This window comes from Columba livia, chromosome 19, assembly GCF_036013475.1.
Source record: "Columba livia isolate bColLiv1 breed racing homer chromosome 19, bColLiv1.pat.W.v2, whole genome shotgun sequence".
NCBI classification, from domain to species: Eukaryota; Metazoa; Chordata; class Aves; order Columbiformes; family Columbidae; genus Columba; species Columba livia.
The window spans coordinates 5727685-5746602 of NC_088620.1; the positions used below are offsets into that span (position 1 = coordinate 5727685).

At 43.9% G+C, this 18918-nt stretch overlaps 1 protein-coding gene across 4 annotated transcripts; it reads right to left on the minus strand.

Annotated features, from left to right (window-relative positions):
- Positions 1-78: 78 nt before the first annotated feature.
- Positions 79-18266, minus strand: ODF2 (outer dense fiber of sperm tails 2). Of its 4 annotated transcripts, none has more exons than XM_065035274.1 (21): positions 18053-18191; positions 16128-16212; positions 15279-15430; positions 14541-14666; positions 13777-13947; positions 12733-12899; positions 11565-11694; positions 11142-11273; positions 10523-10597; positions 9700-9771; positions 8985-9101; positions 8107-8292; positions 7206-7315; positions 6384-6519; positions 5606-5716; positions 4965-5069; positions 4318-4476; positions 3359-3459; positions 2663-2825; positions 2177-2302; positions 79-1450 (listed from the first exon to the last, which is right to left on the minus strand). In XM_065035274.1, the coding sequence occupies exons 3-21, from the start codon at positions 15384-15386 to the stop codon at positions 1277-1279; spliced, it is 2469 nt and encodes an 822-aa protein (XP_064891346.1). In that variant the 5' UTR covers positions 15387-15430; positions 16128-16212; positions 18053-18191; the 3' UTR covers positions 79-1276. The 4 variants fall into 4 exon arrangements, with proteins under 4 accessions (XP_064891346.1, XP_005513998.2, XP_064891349.1 ...); XM_005513941.3 differs by lacking the exon at positions 18053-18191 and adding an exon at positions 17877-17997; XM_065035277.1 differs by lacking the exon at positions 15279-15430 and having other exon boundaries at positions 18053-18266.
- Between the last annotated feature and the right edge of the window lie 652 nt (positions 18267-18918).

Sequence of the window (18918 nt, forward strand, 5' to 3'; positions counted from 1 at the left end):
CACTGATGTTTTACTTTTAAAACACAACAAAGGCAAGGAGACCCTAGACACAGTACAATAAAGAGCAAATCCCCAATATAATCAATTAAAATGTATTTATTGTTTGCTTTACCGTAGCACCGTTAGGATTTTAAAATTGTTATACACACCCACAATTACAGAACTCTCAAAAAACTGATTCACTTAGAAAAGCTTTGTGACAAATACCACCCAATGACCACATCGCACATAAATAGGATACAAAAGAGATCAAAATAAAAGCAACGCTTATTTTTGCCCCCAGAAGAACCATTTCTTGGAAAGAACAGGGCACTAGAGAGCACATGGGTTCTAGGGACCCAATAACCGAAGACCTGATTTGCAGGAGTTGGTGGGGTCTGGTTCAATGAAGGGGAGTAAGCAAGTTGAGTAACCAACCGTAGCTGCTCTTTAATTGGCTTACGACCAGTTCAGTGTTTCAGGCTCACCCTGAACTCGTGTGGCACCCACTCCAAGACCTCAACTGAAAGGCCACTGAGGTTGAACCGCAATCTCCTTTGCATGCAGCTGGTTTTGGCTCAGTCCTGGGGATATTCAGGATCAGGAAACCAGGGTGAGAGGAGTAAAGCAACATTAGCAACACGCTCAGGAGAAGGTGAGGGTCAGAGAGTATACAAGAATCAAGTGGAAAAAAATAACAATAATTATTTCTGGTATAAAACCATTTACAAACACTGTGGTTGTTCAGGAGATAATCTCTTGAAGGTTTAGAGTCCAGGCACTTAAGTTATTTTCAGCTTCACGCTGCTGGCGGGTGGACCAGCATCCTCTCCCACCATCCTATCATTGAATGTATTGATACAAGGTTCAGTAGTTTAAAAAATTAAAACAAACAAACAAAAACCTCCACATGATCTCTGCAACACAGAAACAGAATGAAAAAAGCAGCACAAAAAGGAAAAAGAGTTCTTCTAAACATTAAAATGCTCAACCAACCACTGACAGGTTTTAAGAGCTGAAACCATCAGGACCTTAGAGGATGAAAAGGACCCAAACCCACGCGGGTTCAGGGCACAGTTCACGGTGCAATGCCAACAACCAACACCAAATGGGTACTGCTGACACTGCCTACCTTAGGACACACGCCACCATCGTTCGATCACCTCATGCTGCAAGGAAAAGAGAAAAATGTCTCGTAATAGTGACCCTGAAATCCCAACCTGTTCCTAAAAAACATATGGCTTTGAAATTCTCTCCTTTTGTGCTGAGCAGCAAAGGTGCAGGGAGAGCGTTGTCCTCATGGAGAAGCACGAGAGCGGCTGGGGGAGCCCAGGAAGGCACTTTCTCCAAAAACGTTGGCGTAGGAAGACTTGAGGAACTGGACGTAGTTCTGCATGCTGCGGTTGGTGCTCTCCGACTGCTCCAAGCGATCCTTTAAATCCTGTAAGCGGCTTTCGTATCGGCGCTCTGCCTATGTAAGGAAACACAAAACACAGGCTGAAAGGCGGCAACATCCATCCTATTCACGTTAAACTTCAGCTATTCCCCAAAAGTGCTGAGGACAGCAAGAATCGGCACAGCAGATGGCATCACCACAGGCACTGCCACGATATTTATAATTTGTTTTGCTTGTTTCCAACTCCATTCAGCAACACGTTGATTAAACCAGGAGACAACACAGCTAATCAGTCGGGCTGTTAAAACTGATTAGCTGTAGTTATGGGGAATTAACCACATTCTTTTTGAAAAGCAGCTTGATCCCTGTGCCAACCCAATTCCAAGTAAAACTCCAGTAAACAAACAGGGTAAATAGGACATTATGAAAGATTCTCCTTCTCTCTTCTAGAAGAAATTCTTTCTTCTAGAACAGAAACTGCATTCTCTCTTAGATAACCAAGCAGTAAATGAAGTTGAAATCCATCCATGATATCTGCTGCAAATCTCATTTGAAGATAAGAAAGGTCTGAGTCTTTTCTTAGACACACGTTAGTTTAGAGCAAGCTCATTCAGATCATCGCCGTAAGTACAAAGCAAATGTGACACAGACATGTCATAGCACACACGTGTCAGGGACACATACAGCAGCACGTCACAGACACAGCTCTGCACAACATTTGCAGCGACCCACAGCACCGGGGTTTATGGAGCTGCTGCCAGGACACCAGCACAGCAAGAGCATCCCCTGCAAGTCACTCACATCGTCTTTGCTCCGACGCAACTGGTTCAGCTCGGTTTTATTCCTACTCAGCTGCGTCTCCAAGTCCAACATCTTGGACTGGGCTGCTCTCTCTCTAGACGTTGCTCGTTCTCGAGCTTGTTCCACCTACACGTAACACCAGAACAACAACTTTGTTAAGGAGTTGTTTATGGAAGAAGAACTTTTCCCTACCCCACTGTCCACAAAAGCCCTATAATGTTTCATCGGACACATTCTCATACATAAGCAGCAGCTCGGTTCTGTGTTTTCCTCTCTTCTGTTGCGAACTGGAGAGCAGGGTTCGGTTTCTCAACGGCTTAAGTGTCGACAAACAAGCAACACCACATTTTATTATCTGTATTTCACTGAACGTGATTGATTTCAGGAATTTGGTCATAGGCTGGGGAGGTATTTCCAGCATTCTCACTGTTCCCCTTCTACAGTCTGGATAGTTTTGGACTAATGCAAACACAAGAAATTACTTACTTGTCTTTTGGCATCCTCGATGGCCATTTCCAGCTGACGTGCCAAGGAGCTGCATTCTCGGCTCTTCTCCTCTAACCGCAACTGATACTGGTGGATCGACTCCTCACGTTTTGCTATGACCTGAAGGAATTCTATGTTCTGGGCATTCGTTGTCTCTAGTTTTCTAGGTTAAAACAATAAGGGAAGGAAACCTATTCATTTTAAGTGGAGCGTATTTCAGTCTGCATTTTTGTCAGGTCCTGCCTAGTCTGGGAATAGATTCTATTCCCCCTTGAAAGGGGAAAGCCCCAAGAAACACTCATCCCTTTCTCAAATCAGAATTTCAAAGACTGAAGGACATACAGAGTATCCACATACTTGCATCTTCCCAGATACTGTCACTAAAAAGAATTTATACACATGAGTAAAACCACTGTAATACGCAGTAATCTCAGAACTGACAGGCTAGATTGGAGAAGGAGCTGGTTTATCTGCCACGTAATTCACCATCCTTTCTAATGACATCCATAAACGGTGCTGCAAGAGCCTATAACTGTCTCCAGTGGGCCCCTATGACTAGAGATGCACAAACGCACAAAATCCTGGAGCACGTAGGGGACTGGAACAAAACTGAAGCTGTTTCAATCCCCTGAAAAAACAACAGGAAGAGGATGGAAATGGAAGGTTAAGAGAGCAATAGAGCCTAATATTTCTAACCTTTCTAGCTCCTCCACCTTCAAGGTGAGCTGCTTTTTCTCCTCCTGGGCAGACTGATACCTCTCTCTTGTCATCTCCATTTTGTCTCCCTGGAGCTCAATCTAAAAATTACAGTAAGTAATTACTTTACAGAGTAGTCACTAAACACACACGACCAAACATCTAAAACATAGGCAGGTCTCCAGAAGGAAACATGCTCAAGTCATAACTTCTGGAGAGCCCCACAAAAGGAACAGTGGATAGAAAAGCAAAGCACAAAATGTTCATTTTGCTGGTGCTTCCAGTTAATGCTGGGAAAGGCATGAGAAAATCCTTCTGTACTGCAAATGAAAAGCCGGGTCTGTAAACTCTTGTATGCAGAGCAGCCACCTGTAAGCACAGCAAAGCACAGACATTAAAAGCAGCCACGTAGATGACAGCAGCACACAAAGGCATCAGGGTTTATAACCAGAGTAAAGCAGTCAGACTGCGAGATCATTTGCTGTGTCTTGAAGCAGGGTTTATAAATCACACCTGTCTTTATTTATCCTGCAATACCTACGCTGTGCTTCCAGGGACAAAAAGCAGGGAGCGGAAAACCTGAAATCAGGGTGAGGAAACAAGGTTGGGACAGCACTATCAGCAGAACAACACAGGAGGGAAAGCTGACAAGATGATGGAAGTAACAGAAGCGAGCGCTGGCATTAGCAAGCGTTGTCACTGCTGCTGTTTGAGTCCCAATAAGGTTCTGCATCAAGCGTTGAGAAACCTTTCAAATAGTAAGGAAAGCTACCAGCTACACCGCTAACTTCTTGCACAAATACATGGCACACACCTTCATTTTGCAGAGCATGTTTAATCTTTTTTTTGAAAAGAGAGGAGAACAGAGATGAAGACTGAACCTTCCTGTGATTAGAAATTCATTTTGGACTCAGAGGCGCAGATTGCAGTGCTTCAGGATCTTTCTGCCACTCCCTTACCCGCTGACGAAGGTCTGCGATCATGACAGACAGCTCCATGTTCTTCTTCTCGTAACTCTGAAGCTGGTCCTGACATTGTGCCAGCTGTGTCTCTGTGATCTTAAGGATGTCAGGAAGCTTCTCCAGCTCAGTAAGCTGGTTCTCATACTGCTTACGCGCCTACAGTCAAAAGAAGAGAACATGAGGAACTTTCAGATGTTCATAAGGTAAAGACTAAAAGGTTTCTCAACTCCAGTGAAGCTTTGTTAGTCTGATGACACTGAGTGGATATTTGGCCAGCGTTGGAGTTCAAAGCTTAAGGTCTTCTACTCCAAGACTTTCTCTTAAACACCTCTGAAGAATGCCATAGAGTCAAAAAGAAGTTGCTAAATGTTCAGTGAGTTTTGCAGAATTAACAATTCCTGAGAAAAACTAATGGAAAAGACAAAGTGAGATAAGCTGAGGGCTCTGAGCAACATGATCTCATTGAAGACGTCTCTGCTCACTGCAGGGGATTTGGAACTAGATGACCTTTAAAGGTCCATTCCAACCCAAACTATTCTATGATTCTAAGCCTTGCATTTCCTATTCACAGCCATTTTTCCCTGGATTCACAACACAAAGGTCCATGAATGCCTACAATGGATCAGTCTTTGAGGAACAGTTACCTGATCAACCCCCTTGTTCATTTCCTCCCTCAGGGTCTTGTTCTCTTTATCACACTGCTCCAGCTTCGCCATCAATTCATCTGTTTCCATTCGGTTCTTCAACAGCTGGACATACAAAAACCCCACATAATTTAATATATAGCTTTCAACAAATACGCAATGCTTTGGAGCAACTAAAACTGCTCAAGGATCAGCAACGAGTTTCTTGCCACACTGACCACCACCCCAGAACTGTATTGGGTGGTTCACTTTCTGCTTCTGCCACCTGGATCACTGCAGCTTTGCACCAAATGTTCTCCCCTCTTGCCGGTACTTGAAAAGGAGCAAGGAAAAGTGGAATTATTAAAACCAGTCTTTTGTTTTCTATTAATCAAGATCTCTGCTGTGGGAGTCACCTCCCCCTAATGACCGAGTTATCAGTGCATGGTGAGGAAGGAAAGTCTTCCACACTTCGGCGTACAGCACGGAGCAATCTGAATGCTGCCATTTGAAAAAAAGCCAGGCTAAAAGAACCAAAACCATATGAAACTGCAACACCATCCAAGAGCAAACAAAGAGTTATGGTGTTACAGAATAAGCCACAACATTGAAGGGAGAAAAGATGCTTGTGCAAGGGCTGAAGGTTTGGATGAAATACCCACCTGTGACTTGTAGGTTTCGATCAACCCTTCATAGTTCTTGACAGAGTTCTTGAGCTCCTCCACTTCATTCTGCGCTTGGGTCAGCTTTTCTTCTACTGGGCCCACATTAGCCTGAAAAAAGAAAACATCTTGATCGAGTGCTGGGGAGTAACCGCCACACAAGCTGTCTAACGCTGTCTAGACGAATAAAAATAGATTTGTCAGTCTAAGTTGGCAAAACTTGCCAGACGTCAGTAGATCACCAAATTTACACCAGCAGAGCACAGAGGTTTGGGATGGATGTGCAGTCTTTCCATTTGTCTGAATGGGCTGTGCTACTTGGATTAGGGTCACTCCTTATTTGGATCAGTGCCTAGCTTTCCAAGAAGAAAGTTAGGTAGGTCACCTATAAGATCGCCAGTGATTAGAGATGACAGAAGGAATATGCCAACCATTTTTTTACGTTCCGGAGATTACCATTCTCTGTGTGTGAGAATGCTCTTTGTTCTCTGGACAGCAGCATGAAGAGGTAAGGACAAGTTGTAAGATCCCAGCTGGAAGAAATTGTACTTGGATTTGACATACTGCTAGCCAAAGCGCGGAAGAAATCCAGTCCTCCCAAAGCATTCACTTTTCTTTATATCTCAGTATACTTGCCCTATCATTCTCAGGTTAAGGTGACACTGATCTGAAACTCAACGGCAGCAATGGGTGCAATTCAACTCTGCAAGTAACTTGTTATAATTTCCTCCCTTTTTTCCCCCGAGCATTTCAGCTCCAAATTCCTAGAATCACTGACCTTTAGCTTTTCATTCTCCATTTTGAAGGCAGCTGTCTCCGTAGCCTGTTGGTTCAATTTGTCCATCAAAGCATCTCTGTCCTCCCTCATCTTCTCCTCCAGGACCGTTTGCTGTTGCTGCAGGTCTTCAACACGGCTGCCATACAGGAAGACAATTACTCCTTAAGTGATGAAGAAAGAACAACATTCCTAATGCTTGAAAATTAGCTTCAGAAAAGTGGCTTTTTCCTCTCCTTTCATCTTCTTCCTCCAGTCATATTACGCACATGTCTGCGTTACTGTTTTACTACCTCAACCTGCTGGGAATTAGTTTGAGTCATCCCCTTGGAGCTCAAATGCGTTGCCTCCAAGATACGTGAGATAAAGATGTGCTTCTCTCTTCCTGTAACTACTGATTTTTTCCCCGCAGCAACAACCGTACTGCAGCGATACCAATACATTTATTCCGCTTCAAAACAAAATTGGCACAAACTATACTGCCTATCTCTTTTAATCCCTCCAAGTGTCTCAAACAGATCTCAAAAGAAACATAACGGTAATTCTTTCAAAGCATCACAAAATGGCAAAAGAACAGAGAACCTGAAGGGTCAGCAAGCCCTTAAAAAGCCTGCCTTTGCTGTGGCAAGTCAGCACCAGAAGCCACATCTCTCTCTCTCTATCTCCAAACTCTGCTCTAGCCCTTAGGCAGTGCTGGTTTTGCTAGGATATTCACGAGCAAGCCAATTAAACTATTAAATTTAATGAAATTATTCAATTGAATTATCCTTTAACTTAGAACTCATCCCCACTCATACTTGTTCCTCCACACTAATTTATTTTAACCTGTTCAGCGTCACGAGTTCCATTTCGAGGTCACCCTTGTCCTTTACTACTTTGTTGTAGCGGCCCCTCCAGGACTCCATCGTTGACAGCGCCTCAGCAACGTAATTGTCCTGTCAAACAAAAACACACAAGGAAAAGAGTGACAAATATGTCACTGGACATGGGATATGCAGACAATACACAGAAATGCTGATATGGATAAGCATAACGTGCAGAGAGTTCACTAAAACATTGAAATATTGAGGACAAGTATTTCTTTTTATTCTTCCCGATCCTTGCGAGAGGTGCTCTCCAGCACTGCTGTCAGCCAACAGACACAACAGCAGTCAAAGAAGAATCCTCTTTGAAGGCAGATGAACTATCAGAAACACAAAGCATGGCTAAGATTCTACCGGCGGTTCTGGTCCCTAGAATTCTAAAAATGAGGAAAGAGTCAAGTAGTGTGAAATCCACATTCCCTTCTGATTTTAGTCCTAACTTTTCTACTTTTCCTTGCTACCCTTCAGTCATTTTTCAAAGGAAATCCCAGTACGAGTCTTTGTACTTTTCTGCTCTAACTAGTTTCTTGATTAACAACCAACTCCATTCAGAATTTTCAGCCAAAACTACAAGGATTTATTTTATTGGCTTTTGTGAATCCTCAGATAGATCTAAAAGACCAGGTGAAAATTCAGATCTGCTGGTTTAGAATTGTATGTGCTAAGTTAAGGACATGCAGCAAATACAGTGACAGTTGAGAAAACTGGATTTGTTCTAAACAGAGCGTAAATGGGCCAGGGCATCAAGACAGAAATAAATCTCATTAGTTGAAAGCAGAGCCTCTCCCCAGGGCTGCTAGCAGAAGTCAAAGATTCAGATGCATGAGCTGAAATGAGGTCTCTCCTCCTGTATTCTCAGGTACCTTCTCTGCTAGCTGGGCAGACAATTGCTCTGCATACTCTTCACTCTGCTCTGCCCGCTCTTTTTGGGCACGGACGGCTTTTTTCAGGGCCTCTTTATCACGGTCTCCCTTCTGCCTGAGGTCTTTCAGTTGTTCCATGATAGAGTCCACCTCCGCCTTATGCTGAGCTTCACTGCGCTCCAGGTTCTGCAGCGGGGAAGAAAACACACCGTATGGAATAACGTCCTTACACCTGCATTCCCAAAGCAGCAACTAATTTCCTAGAAACAGTCTTTTGATCTACCGGAGAACACTCTCTTTATTAATTGAAATGCTCTCATCTAATAACGTTGCTTTATGCAGCTATATAGCTTAAAAGAATTAAAAGCTCTTCTAAACCATTAACACACATGTGTTCATCACATCATCATCACAACATCAACAGATACATCAAATATATGACTTCAACCAAAATAAACCAGGGTCACTTTCTCCTACTCATTAATACTGTGCAAAGCGTGCATGAGTGTGCTTAAATACAGGAACTCATGGCACAGAATTGTTCCAAGAAAGCAAATTAAACAGTTTACAATATGTCTTGATGCTTGGCTAGAACAAAGCCATCTTTTAAATAACTATGCAGCAATTAGAAAAAAAAGTATCAAATAAATGCACATAGACCTTAAGGCTACGATTTTGCCTCATGCATCAGAAGTGAAAGGGTTTTTCCTTCTTCATTTGAAAAGTATGGGCTGTGTTAGTGGCACAAACACCACCAGCCAATATTTCAGTCTACCAGACGCAGTAGAAAAGGAGTTGGTGAGTGTTACTTCCCTCATCAGTCAATTCAGTTCACGAGAGTAAACAAAGAGAATCCCCAGGGAGTGCTGAAAACACACCTGTATCCGGATGGTCAGCCGGTTGTTCTCCGCTTCCTTATTTCGCAGCTGCGCTTGTAAATGGCCTCTCACAGCCTCCATAGATTTGGAGAGTTCAGATGCCGTCCTTGCCTGGTCCTAAATAAGAAGCCAACAGGACATACACCTTTTTCCTCACCAAGCTAATAGAAGGAATACTTTCCAACGTGTAAGCACTCAGTGAAGAAATCTGATACCATCTCCAGCTACCTCCACTTTCCTCGGATGGACCCTCACAGCATCTCTACTCCAACAAAATGGAAAACAAACCAGTAGGCATTTATTTTAAATCAGATGTGAACGACTGGCCTGAAAAACTTGTCCTTGGGCAAAACATCCTTCACATCTGATCTATTCTGCTACATTTCTTTTTTACTTTCTAAACAGAGGAACAGACTGGAATTTGACATCAGGAACTGAGAGGATCTTGAACAGAAAGGCAATTCAGTGGTAAGCCAGAGCAAAGAGAATCCTACCTATTCATCTTTGTGATGGAAGTTTTATTATTAACAGCAGAAAACTGAAGCACCAACTATTTGGGAATGGGTACCTGTCTGTCCAGTTCTATAAGCAAGCCAACCATCTGATCCCTTAAAAAGTCATTGTCTGCAAGTACAAACCTAAATTTCGGACTATCTGTGGTTCTACAGGACTGGAAGGTAGAAAAGGGAGGGGGAAAATAGAAAAAGGAAACTACCTTTTCTGATTGTATCTCAGCGGTGAGATTATCCACTTGTTTTACTTTCTCCTGTAGCCTAAACTGAAGTTCCTGGGAAAACAAACACCACTAGATGTTAAATAACAAGCACATTTAGGTTGGCAGGTGGAGGGAAGAGGTGTAAGTGCCTCCCCCGACACCCTCTGATCCACAGCACTGTCTGGTATCCACAGCAACAGCATCCTCAGCCCAGTTTAGAGATAAGAAAACGAACAAAATCTGGCACCAGGTCACTCATTCAGTGGCCGAAGCAGATCCAGAAAGCTTACCCCTCTTCGTGCTTTTCTGGTTCTAAGGATAACACGATAAACATACAGAAACAACAAGATAATTTCCAAACTGAAGAATCCTTTCCTGACCGTCAGTCAGGATTTTGGCAGTAGATGTTTTTTCTCTCCCACCCCCAGAGTTTTCTTTTTAAAGAAACACGGAGTACAATTTTCACTTTGCTCATTCAGTATCATAACAAAAGGTAAGCAGAATCATTTGTGCTTAAACATTATAAGAACATGCTTAAGTTCTCGTTTAGAGCTGAATACTGTAAATCCTAATGGTGCTTTTGTATGTAGGTCTCAGTTGTGCTATCCCCATTCTAAGTCCCTATATTTCAAAGGCTATGAAAATCAATCCACTTTGAAATGTAGTGGATGTGATTACCACAAAAGCCAAAATACTTTTATTGGTGCAAAAGGCGTTAGTGTATGAGTTGACAGTTGAATACAAGACAAAGAAGAGCTTGCCATTTTAGATCTCTCTGCTTCATCATTAAAAAGAAAACAGAGAGGGACTGTGGTTTGCTTACCGCTTTCTCTGCATCTGAGTCATCCAGCATTTTGAGCAGCGTTCTCTGACGCTCCAGAACCTTCTGAGCTTCCTTCTACAAAACAAATATGGAGAAAAACTGTTAACTAAAACCTCAATTTTATACAGGTTCTTCAAATGGAACTGAGTAAATCACCCATTTCCTCCCCGTTGCAGCAGCAATTCTCAGAAGATTCCTAGAAAGATCAAATTTGCTAAATATTTCACATATCATCACCTATCTCAGAAAGCTTTTCCACTTCTCAGTCAAAGATTATAATAAAAAGTATGATGGCAATTTAAGACCTTTTTGAACTCTCCTGCTGCTCAGAGAGAGTCACGTGGAAGAACTCAGTCCTTTTATCCAGTCTCACTGGTGGCTGAAAGAACTGTTACCATCACCCCGCTTTTGTTCAAATGGAATACAACTACAGGAGGAAGAGCAATTTCATTTCTGTGTTGCTCTTACAAGCAGTATATCCATCCTTTAAGACACAGGGTCAACAGCAGCGTTGGGAAAAAAGAAAAGAGGAGTTAAAAAGCTCTCAAATTGCATTTCAGTCCACAAGGCAACACAGACTGCTGCAATGATGCAAGTTCAGGCACACAGCAGGGCTCACCTCCCGGTTCTGCTGCTCTCTGAGAAGGTCTCGTAGTGTCTGGTTGCTTTCTTCGAAGGTGCTCAATTTCTGGAGCAAAAGCTCTTTTTGTCTTATCAGTGCGTTAATGTCTGAACTGCTCATGTGTTTCTCCTAGAGGAAAAAAACAAAACAAAAAAGAAAATCATTGTTCACGTGGAATTAATGTATGAAGATGACACAAGTGTGAGCAGTGCAATAGTCAGCACCACATAAGCAGAAGGTGTCTGGATGCTGCAAGTAAATACCCCATTTCCAAACACAATTAGCAGATCACCTGAGCACATTCAATCCCTCTATTTCCCTTACGTTTTTCTGAATCAGCAACTGTAACATTAGCTTTTTAAGACAGCCATCTAAGAGGACAACATAGTAAAGGCAAGAATAAAAAAGGACAACACGTACCTTGTTGAGTCTCTCGATTGTATTTTTCAAGGCAAGGATCTGCCTGCCTGCGGCTGCTCCATCTCTCTCTGCCTCGCTCAGCTTGGTCATCAAACACTCCTTCTCTTCCAGCAAGTATTTCTTCTGTAGCCTGTAATTAGAATCCAGCCATCAGAAAAACACGAAGCTTTGACAGCTGTACCAGCCGCTATTATTATACACTTGATTCAGTTAAAACTCATTAAAAAACTCCGAATCAGAGGATAAATGCTCTAAGCAAACATCACTTAAGGTTTACCTACTTTTCAGTGGTTCTGTTAGAAGCCAGTGAGTAGACACGCTTGTGAGGACCACAGCTAGCAAACAGGAACTTAGAGGGACAAATTGGGCTTATACTAAAGCCTGCACACACTATGAAACCCAAACCACAATGCTGTGCTTTTCCTGCATGCTTAAGCCACACCAGAATTAAGACACCAAATGGCTGAACATAAAACAGGAAAGCACACCAACATTTACAGCTTAAAGTTTTCAGCAAGGGCTTATCAACTCAGAAGTATTCACCAAGTTTTCTGAGAAAGGAACACACAGTATTCACTTTCAAGTGATCTTTCTTAAGGAAACAATAAAACTAACTCTCTTAAAACACTGGTGTTCCCCCGGAGACACAAACTTCCCTAATTCTTTAGATACAAAGCTGATGCAAAAATGTCAGAGATCTTCAGGGTCACTACGAAAAAACCACAATACAACACAACATGATTCAGTCCTGTCTCAGTATGATTTTCACAAAGGCAAAACATTCTCCTCTCATTTTCAGCTCCATGTTTACTCGTTTATTGTTCTACCAATGTCATCGCAATTCAAACAGCATCTTTTAATCTTCAAAACATTAACTGCAGAGGTAGGATGACCCTCCAGCAGGCCACACAAGCCAACTGCTCTCAGGTTCCTCTCAGAGTAGTTCTTTCCATTCCAATAATCATGCCAGAGCCCTTCTCTGCAGCTCCTGCCATCTCAAGTCCCCCTTCTAAAAGGTGACCGAACAAAATCCAAGAACATCAGTTCTTCAGCAGCACTGCAACCCAGCGTACAAACTACAGCCTCAAATACTGTTAGCAATAAGGGAGGTGGGTGCACTCTAAATACCACTATGTGCAGTAACAATGGAGAACTGGAGCTTTCTTACATAGTCAGTTCTTTCTCTTCCTTTATACGCTCGATATTGCGCCTGAGCACTATATTCTCGTGTTCTGTTTCTGCCAGCTCTTGCGAGACCTCATTCAGTTCTTCTTTCTGCTCCTCAAGGAGACGCTTTGCCATTTGCTGCTGGTCCTCCCTTTTTTGCAGCTTGACCTGATAAAGATATTTAAATAGAACTTAAGACAAACCAGGTGCTTTTAAAGTGATACACAGAATCCACATCTCAAACCAGCAAACCATCTGCACCAAGCAACAAAAGACACAAATACTTCCAGGCTCTTCTTGCACACCAGGGACATAATTCATTTATTGCCAAGAAACACCTCCGTCCCACAAACATAGGGAGACACAAGCGTCCTGGCTCTATGTCACATATGAAAATCCATCATCAGCCAAGAGACATGTGACAGACCTCAAACACGGCAGGAAAGGGCTCTGGCAGTCGATCACACGCTGGGAGATGGCTCCAATTTCTCCACTATCACTTTGTGAGATCCAGAAAACTGGGTTTAATCAACTTAAATAGTCCCTGGCGTTTTGTTTCCATCTACCCATTTTTGGGAGGTTCTGTGGCAGGGTCAATGCTGGTAGCATGACTGGAGGTGGGTACAGACTACTCAAGAGCTGGACAGGGCTCAGAAGTTGACAACTGCCCCTACCGAATGACACGTGCATCCCATTCGGCAGTTCAAAGCACTATGAACAGCTGAAGACGTGCAAGAAGAGAGAACATAGGGGTTGAATTGTTGTACCAGACTTGTTTCTGAAGATGACAGATTATTTGGAAAGTGAAGCACAGCAATACCTTATCGAACGGATAATATTTTTAAGTGTTTCATAGTAGGCCTTAGGATCTCACCAGAGCAGTTCAGCTCTTCTAAACAACTCAGATTGCCTTCTTTGTTTTTTAAAAGCAAGCTACCACCGGCCTGGGAAGTGTTCCATTGCACCAAGACTTGACTCCAGCCTCCTCTTGCCAAAGGATCAGCTACAAAGCCTAAGTCGGCAGGTATTTACGCTGCCTCCTCACCTCATTCTTCAGTGTTCCCACCGTGTTCATCAGGCTGTTTATTTTCCTTTCGTATTCATTCATTTTGCCACAAACAGCGTCCTCCTCATCTGTAGAGAGGTCACTCAGGCGCAATACTGACAGCAATTTTTCTGAGTCTGGAGGTGTAATTTCTAGGCGGTGAGTTGGTCCCTGGTAGAAAAGCAACAAAGGGCATAATTTTTTTAGCATAAATTATAAACAAGATTCTAACCTTAACTTTGCCAAAAGAGAGACCACTGCAAGGAAAAAAAATGTAAACAGCTCTTTCATTTCCATCAGGAAAAGGCCAAAATTCAGAAAGACTAGAACAAAAAAGGAAGAAAAAGTAATGAAAGTTCAAATTCTCATCTAGGAAGAGCCAGGAACACAAAAGGCAAAACTATCAACCCATGAGAAAGAAAATATTCCACAACATCGCACAAATGCTCCGTGCTCGGGAAGGGACTAAGAACAGCAGCTTCATGCTGTGCCTCCAGATGAGATCTTGTAGGGGATTAGTAAAACTAAAGTAACTACAGAATTTTTTCTGGTTTCTAGAGGCAGAAAAGAATGATATGGCCATAGGTTGCTCATTAATTTCCAATTTTTCTATATTAAAAAGTGAAAAAGATTCATAGAAGACACTTACAGTGGATGGTAGGTGACAGTAACCTTCAGAGCAGTGCAGCTCCCTCCCTACAAAACCGCTCCCTTCAACCTCAGATAAAGCTGAAAGTTTGTTTTAAAGGAAAAACCAGGCATACCTCCCACTTGCAGGTGGACTCATGGACAGATGTTTTGCCTGGGGGCACCCATGGGGCCTTAGTTTTCGCCCGGACAGATCGGCACACATTCACGGTATCTCCTTTCATTTTCTGCTTGTGTTTTGACTAAAGAAAGAGAAAATAAAATAAATCACACACTTTTAAAGAACCATGTACAATTGTTAGTGCTGCAAAACCAAATGGAAGTTCATGCATACAAAAATATCTGTGTTTCACATGATAAATCAGATCAGAGGAGCCAGCAGCTATCAGGAGGCTGACACCAGCTCAGCACACTCAGAAAGTGCTTAACGCCAGAAGACGGTTTGAATCCAGACTCTTTCATTAAACATATTTAATACAATCAAGATGGAATTTGAAAGGCCTAGATATTACCTTTCCCCAAACCTTTCCTACAAAACCAGGGATGAAACCAAAAGAAAAACCATCATCAGGACACAAATCCAGGAAAAAAAAAGGAATTAAAAAAAACACCCCCAAGCCACATTGGAAGTAACAGATCTCCCAGTCACACACTTCAACCTGAAAAGTAACTATATATTCTATATCATATGTAAGTACAGAAGACGCGTTATTTAAAAGTCACCATTGAATATGATTTCAAGTCTTACAGTTCTAATATAACGGTAAAACAGACCTTGAAGATTTCGTGGTGCTTCTAGAAGCGCTCACCTTCCTCTTTGTAGCCCTTACAAAGACCCAGCTACACACTCCTACCTGGCGTTTTGCAGGGGTGGTTTTCTGACCCTTTTTAATATGGACATGGACAGGGGTGTTTTCATCCACATGGACGTGCAAAGGGGGAGATGAGGAACGGTTCTTCATGGCTCTTCTCCCAAACGGGAAAGGGCAATACAATGAAAGGAAACCTGTGGATAAGGAAACTGGAAATAACAACACTTCCCTCTGTGCCAGAGATCAACAATGGCCAGCTTTGGCTAAAGCTTGAGCTCGCTTGCGGTAGCATCTGCCATTTTGAATTGCGCAATATTTTGCTGGAAAGCCAGGATTAATACAAATAATTGATCTGCTTCAGGTATTTTCTGCTTTTAACACAGTTATTAAAGATGAAATACAGATGGATTGATAGCAGGTGTCTGTAAGTCATCGGCGTTCCAAGTCTTAAAGCAAGCAAGCAAATCAAGGGGTCCAGTAACCAACACCATCTGACTATGAAGAGAAATTTGAAGAGAGGAGAAAAGGAATATTAAGAGTTTAGTCAAGAAAAATCAACAGGAAACCATCAGATCCTTCCATCCTGGAACCCTGAACCTGTAAACTCTTTCATATGCGCTTAACTTTAAGTGTCTTTTTGAAGTTAAACAAATGCTTAAAAGCTTTTGGATCACAATGTCTCTTTAATCATCAGAAAAAAAGGCATAACCTTAACCAATATCTAACACAACACAGAAATGCCTAGAGAGGCAAACTTAGTCACCACCTTTGCACTTGATGCTTCGGTTGAGGTAATGGTGTGATGCAATTGCAAATCTTACAAAAATCCACCAGCAGCACGACTCTGATTTGGGCAGAAAGGTTTTTATCACCAACGGTAAAAGTACTTACAGCTGATTTCAGGCTTTTAGCTCTTCTGGACAACGTGTTCTGTGCAGAGCCTGAAGCCACATCATCGCTGGTGTATGTGGGATACCTGATACAGAAATAATAAAAATGACCGAAAAAGGAAAAACTGCCAATTTCTGAACCACCTCTTCCTTTCGATTTAAGGCAACACGCAGGCTCAAACGTAACAAATGTATGAGGCCAAACAACAAAAGCTGACGTGCCCTGGTATCCTCTGACAAGCATGGGATGAGGGAAGAACCCAGATTATAGTTCCTTATATACTGATGATGAAATTTGGCTTAAACAATGGAAATGTTTTGTACAATTACACAATAGCCTTACTCAGTTACAAACCTTCAAATTCTAACTACAGTATTTAACCAGTTTCATAAAGAAACAAGGTTTGAACAGTTCTGGGGTACCTGTACACACTCCTCTCTAAATTTTACCATCACCAACAAATTCTGTACAACTTGACAGAAACGTTGATGTTCTGGGTTTTTACAGTTTTGCAGGCTGAAGAGATGCATCCAAATTAGCGCTCGTGCTGAAGGAAACCCAGCACCACACAGACCAACGTGGCCATTGCCTGACAGCAGGAACCTGCGTACCGGTGGGCTCAGCAGTAGCACACACACAACTGGGAGTCAGCTACAGCATGAGCAGCTTCTTGCCTGGTGGTACCTGAGGGACTCGAAGAAACGAGAACGAGGGAGGAGAGATCTCCAGAGGACAAATGTCTACTGGGGAGTGACAAAGCGGTGGCATCAGGCTTAGTTAGCTGACCTGGTGGTAACGCTCCTTCACAATTCGCTATGTTTGTACACTACTTCTGCTAAACTAGAATTTAAATCACTCTGCATAGCTCAGTGGTTAATTTGTCAGCTTGCCAAGGTTCACATAACAACCTGCTCTATATAAAACAAATACTACTGCATGTGTTTTTAAGCAGTATGTGTTTAAGACAAAACACACCTGTATGTCACGTCAGATTTATGAACATGATAGAGTGGAAGACACAGCAGCACTTCCCTTAACCAGAAGAAGGAAGCGACAGTTTTCTAAGGAACAGGATTCCCAGCTTCCAGCTATGAACCACCCAAACACCGCTGTGCTTTAATCCTCTTCTTTCCAAGGAAGGGTTAAACCCTTGCCAATGCCCAGACACCTGCACCAGCTACAGCACTGGCTGAGAACTTACAGAGCTGTTGAATCACCACAAGCGAAACCCAAATCATAGGACCATTTTGGTTGGAAAAGACCTTTACAGTCATTGAGTCCAACCATAACCCACCCCCGGCACTAACCCATGTCCCCAAGAACCTCAGTGTCTGTTCAACCCCTCCAGGGATGGTGACTCCAGCACTGCCCTGGGCAGCCTGTTCCAATGCCCCACAGCCCTTTCAAGGAAGAAATTTTTCCTAATATCCAATCTAAACCTCCCCTGGCACAACTTGAGGCTGTTTCCTCTTGTCCTATCACTTGTGACTGGGGACATTCCCCCTTCGAAAGTGCCTCTTGCTGAGAGCCCAGACCCGGTGAGCGTGGCAACGCTGTCACCAGCTGTCCCTAGCAACAAGGTTTATTTCACAAGTTTAACTTCTCCCGCGGCTTTCCAAAGAATCTGTGGCTACCTCGGGCTGGCAGGGACCAAGCCTGGGATCAGCCTCAGGCTCAGCTCTAAGCTCAGAGACGGGTTTTACCCAGCTGGAAACCCCCCAGGGGCGGCACCGCCCCAGCACCACGTACCTTTTCCGTTAGTTATTTAAACTCCCCGGTACTTCCCGCTTTCCCTCGCGGCGGGAAGAACCACCCCAAGGCCGGAGGTGCCCCTCACCGCTGACACGGCGGGGAAGGCGCGGAAGGGGGCTCGGGAACCGCCTCCCTCCCCCTCGCAGGGCCCGGCGCGCTCCGCCCCCCCTCACCGCAGCCGCTGCCGCCTCAGGAGTTCTTCGTCGGCGGCTTGGGAGCGGCGGACGAGGGTGCCGCAGCCATGGACGGCCCGCAGCGCCGCGCCGCTGCACCAGGGGCAGGAGGGGCTGCCGCACTTCCGGAGCCGCCGCCGAGCCGCCAGCGGGCGCGGCTCCCCCATTGGGCGATTCAAACCTTCCTCCGCCGGGCCCGCGGCCGCGTCACAGGCCCCGCGTCGCGTCACGGGCCCCGCCTCGCCACGGCGCCCGTCGCCATAGCGACGCGAAGCGGCCCGGGAGCCCGGCAGCCCGCGGGGAGCGGCCCCGGCCGGGACCGGCACCGGGACCGGGCCCAGCCCTCCGGGGCGCAGCCGGGCGGGGTGCGGAGCTGCCCCAGAGCTGCTGGGGTTTCAGCACCTCACTTATTGTGCTCCCGCTCAGGATGCTGCAAAACACTTTTCTTCCGTCTCGCGTTTACACATACGGATATTTTGAGTTATCATAAAGGGTTTCTTCAAGCTCCTGCCTATGTATGACCAATGTGCTCGAGCATTATTTTGATACTGTGGAAGACAAGTTTCAGTGCAGGACAGCTTTAACATGCAGCAAGTCACAGACCAGCTGTTTTCACTATCCCCATCTTCCTTCTCCCCTCTATGTCAAATCATAATTCAAGTTATACCTAGTCTTAGATTTAGAAAAAAACAACCTCTCTATCACAGTCTTTGTTGTTATACCAAATAAAGATGGTTTCCCCCCCCGCTTCCCCCTCCCAACAGAACTACCTCAGCTGCACCTGAAATATCTCAACAATCCAGGTTCCCCAAAACCTGCCCTCCCTTCTGAGGAAACAGAACTTTCCAAGTTGACAGTAAGGACGT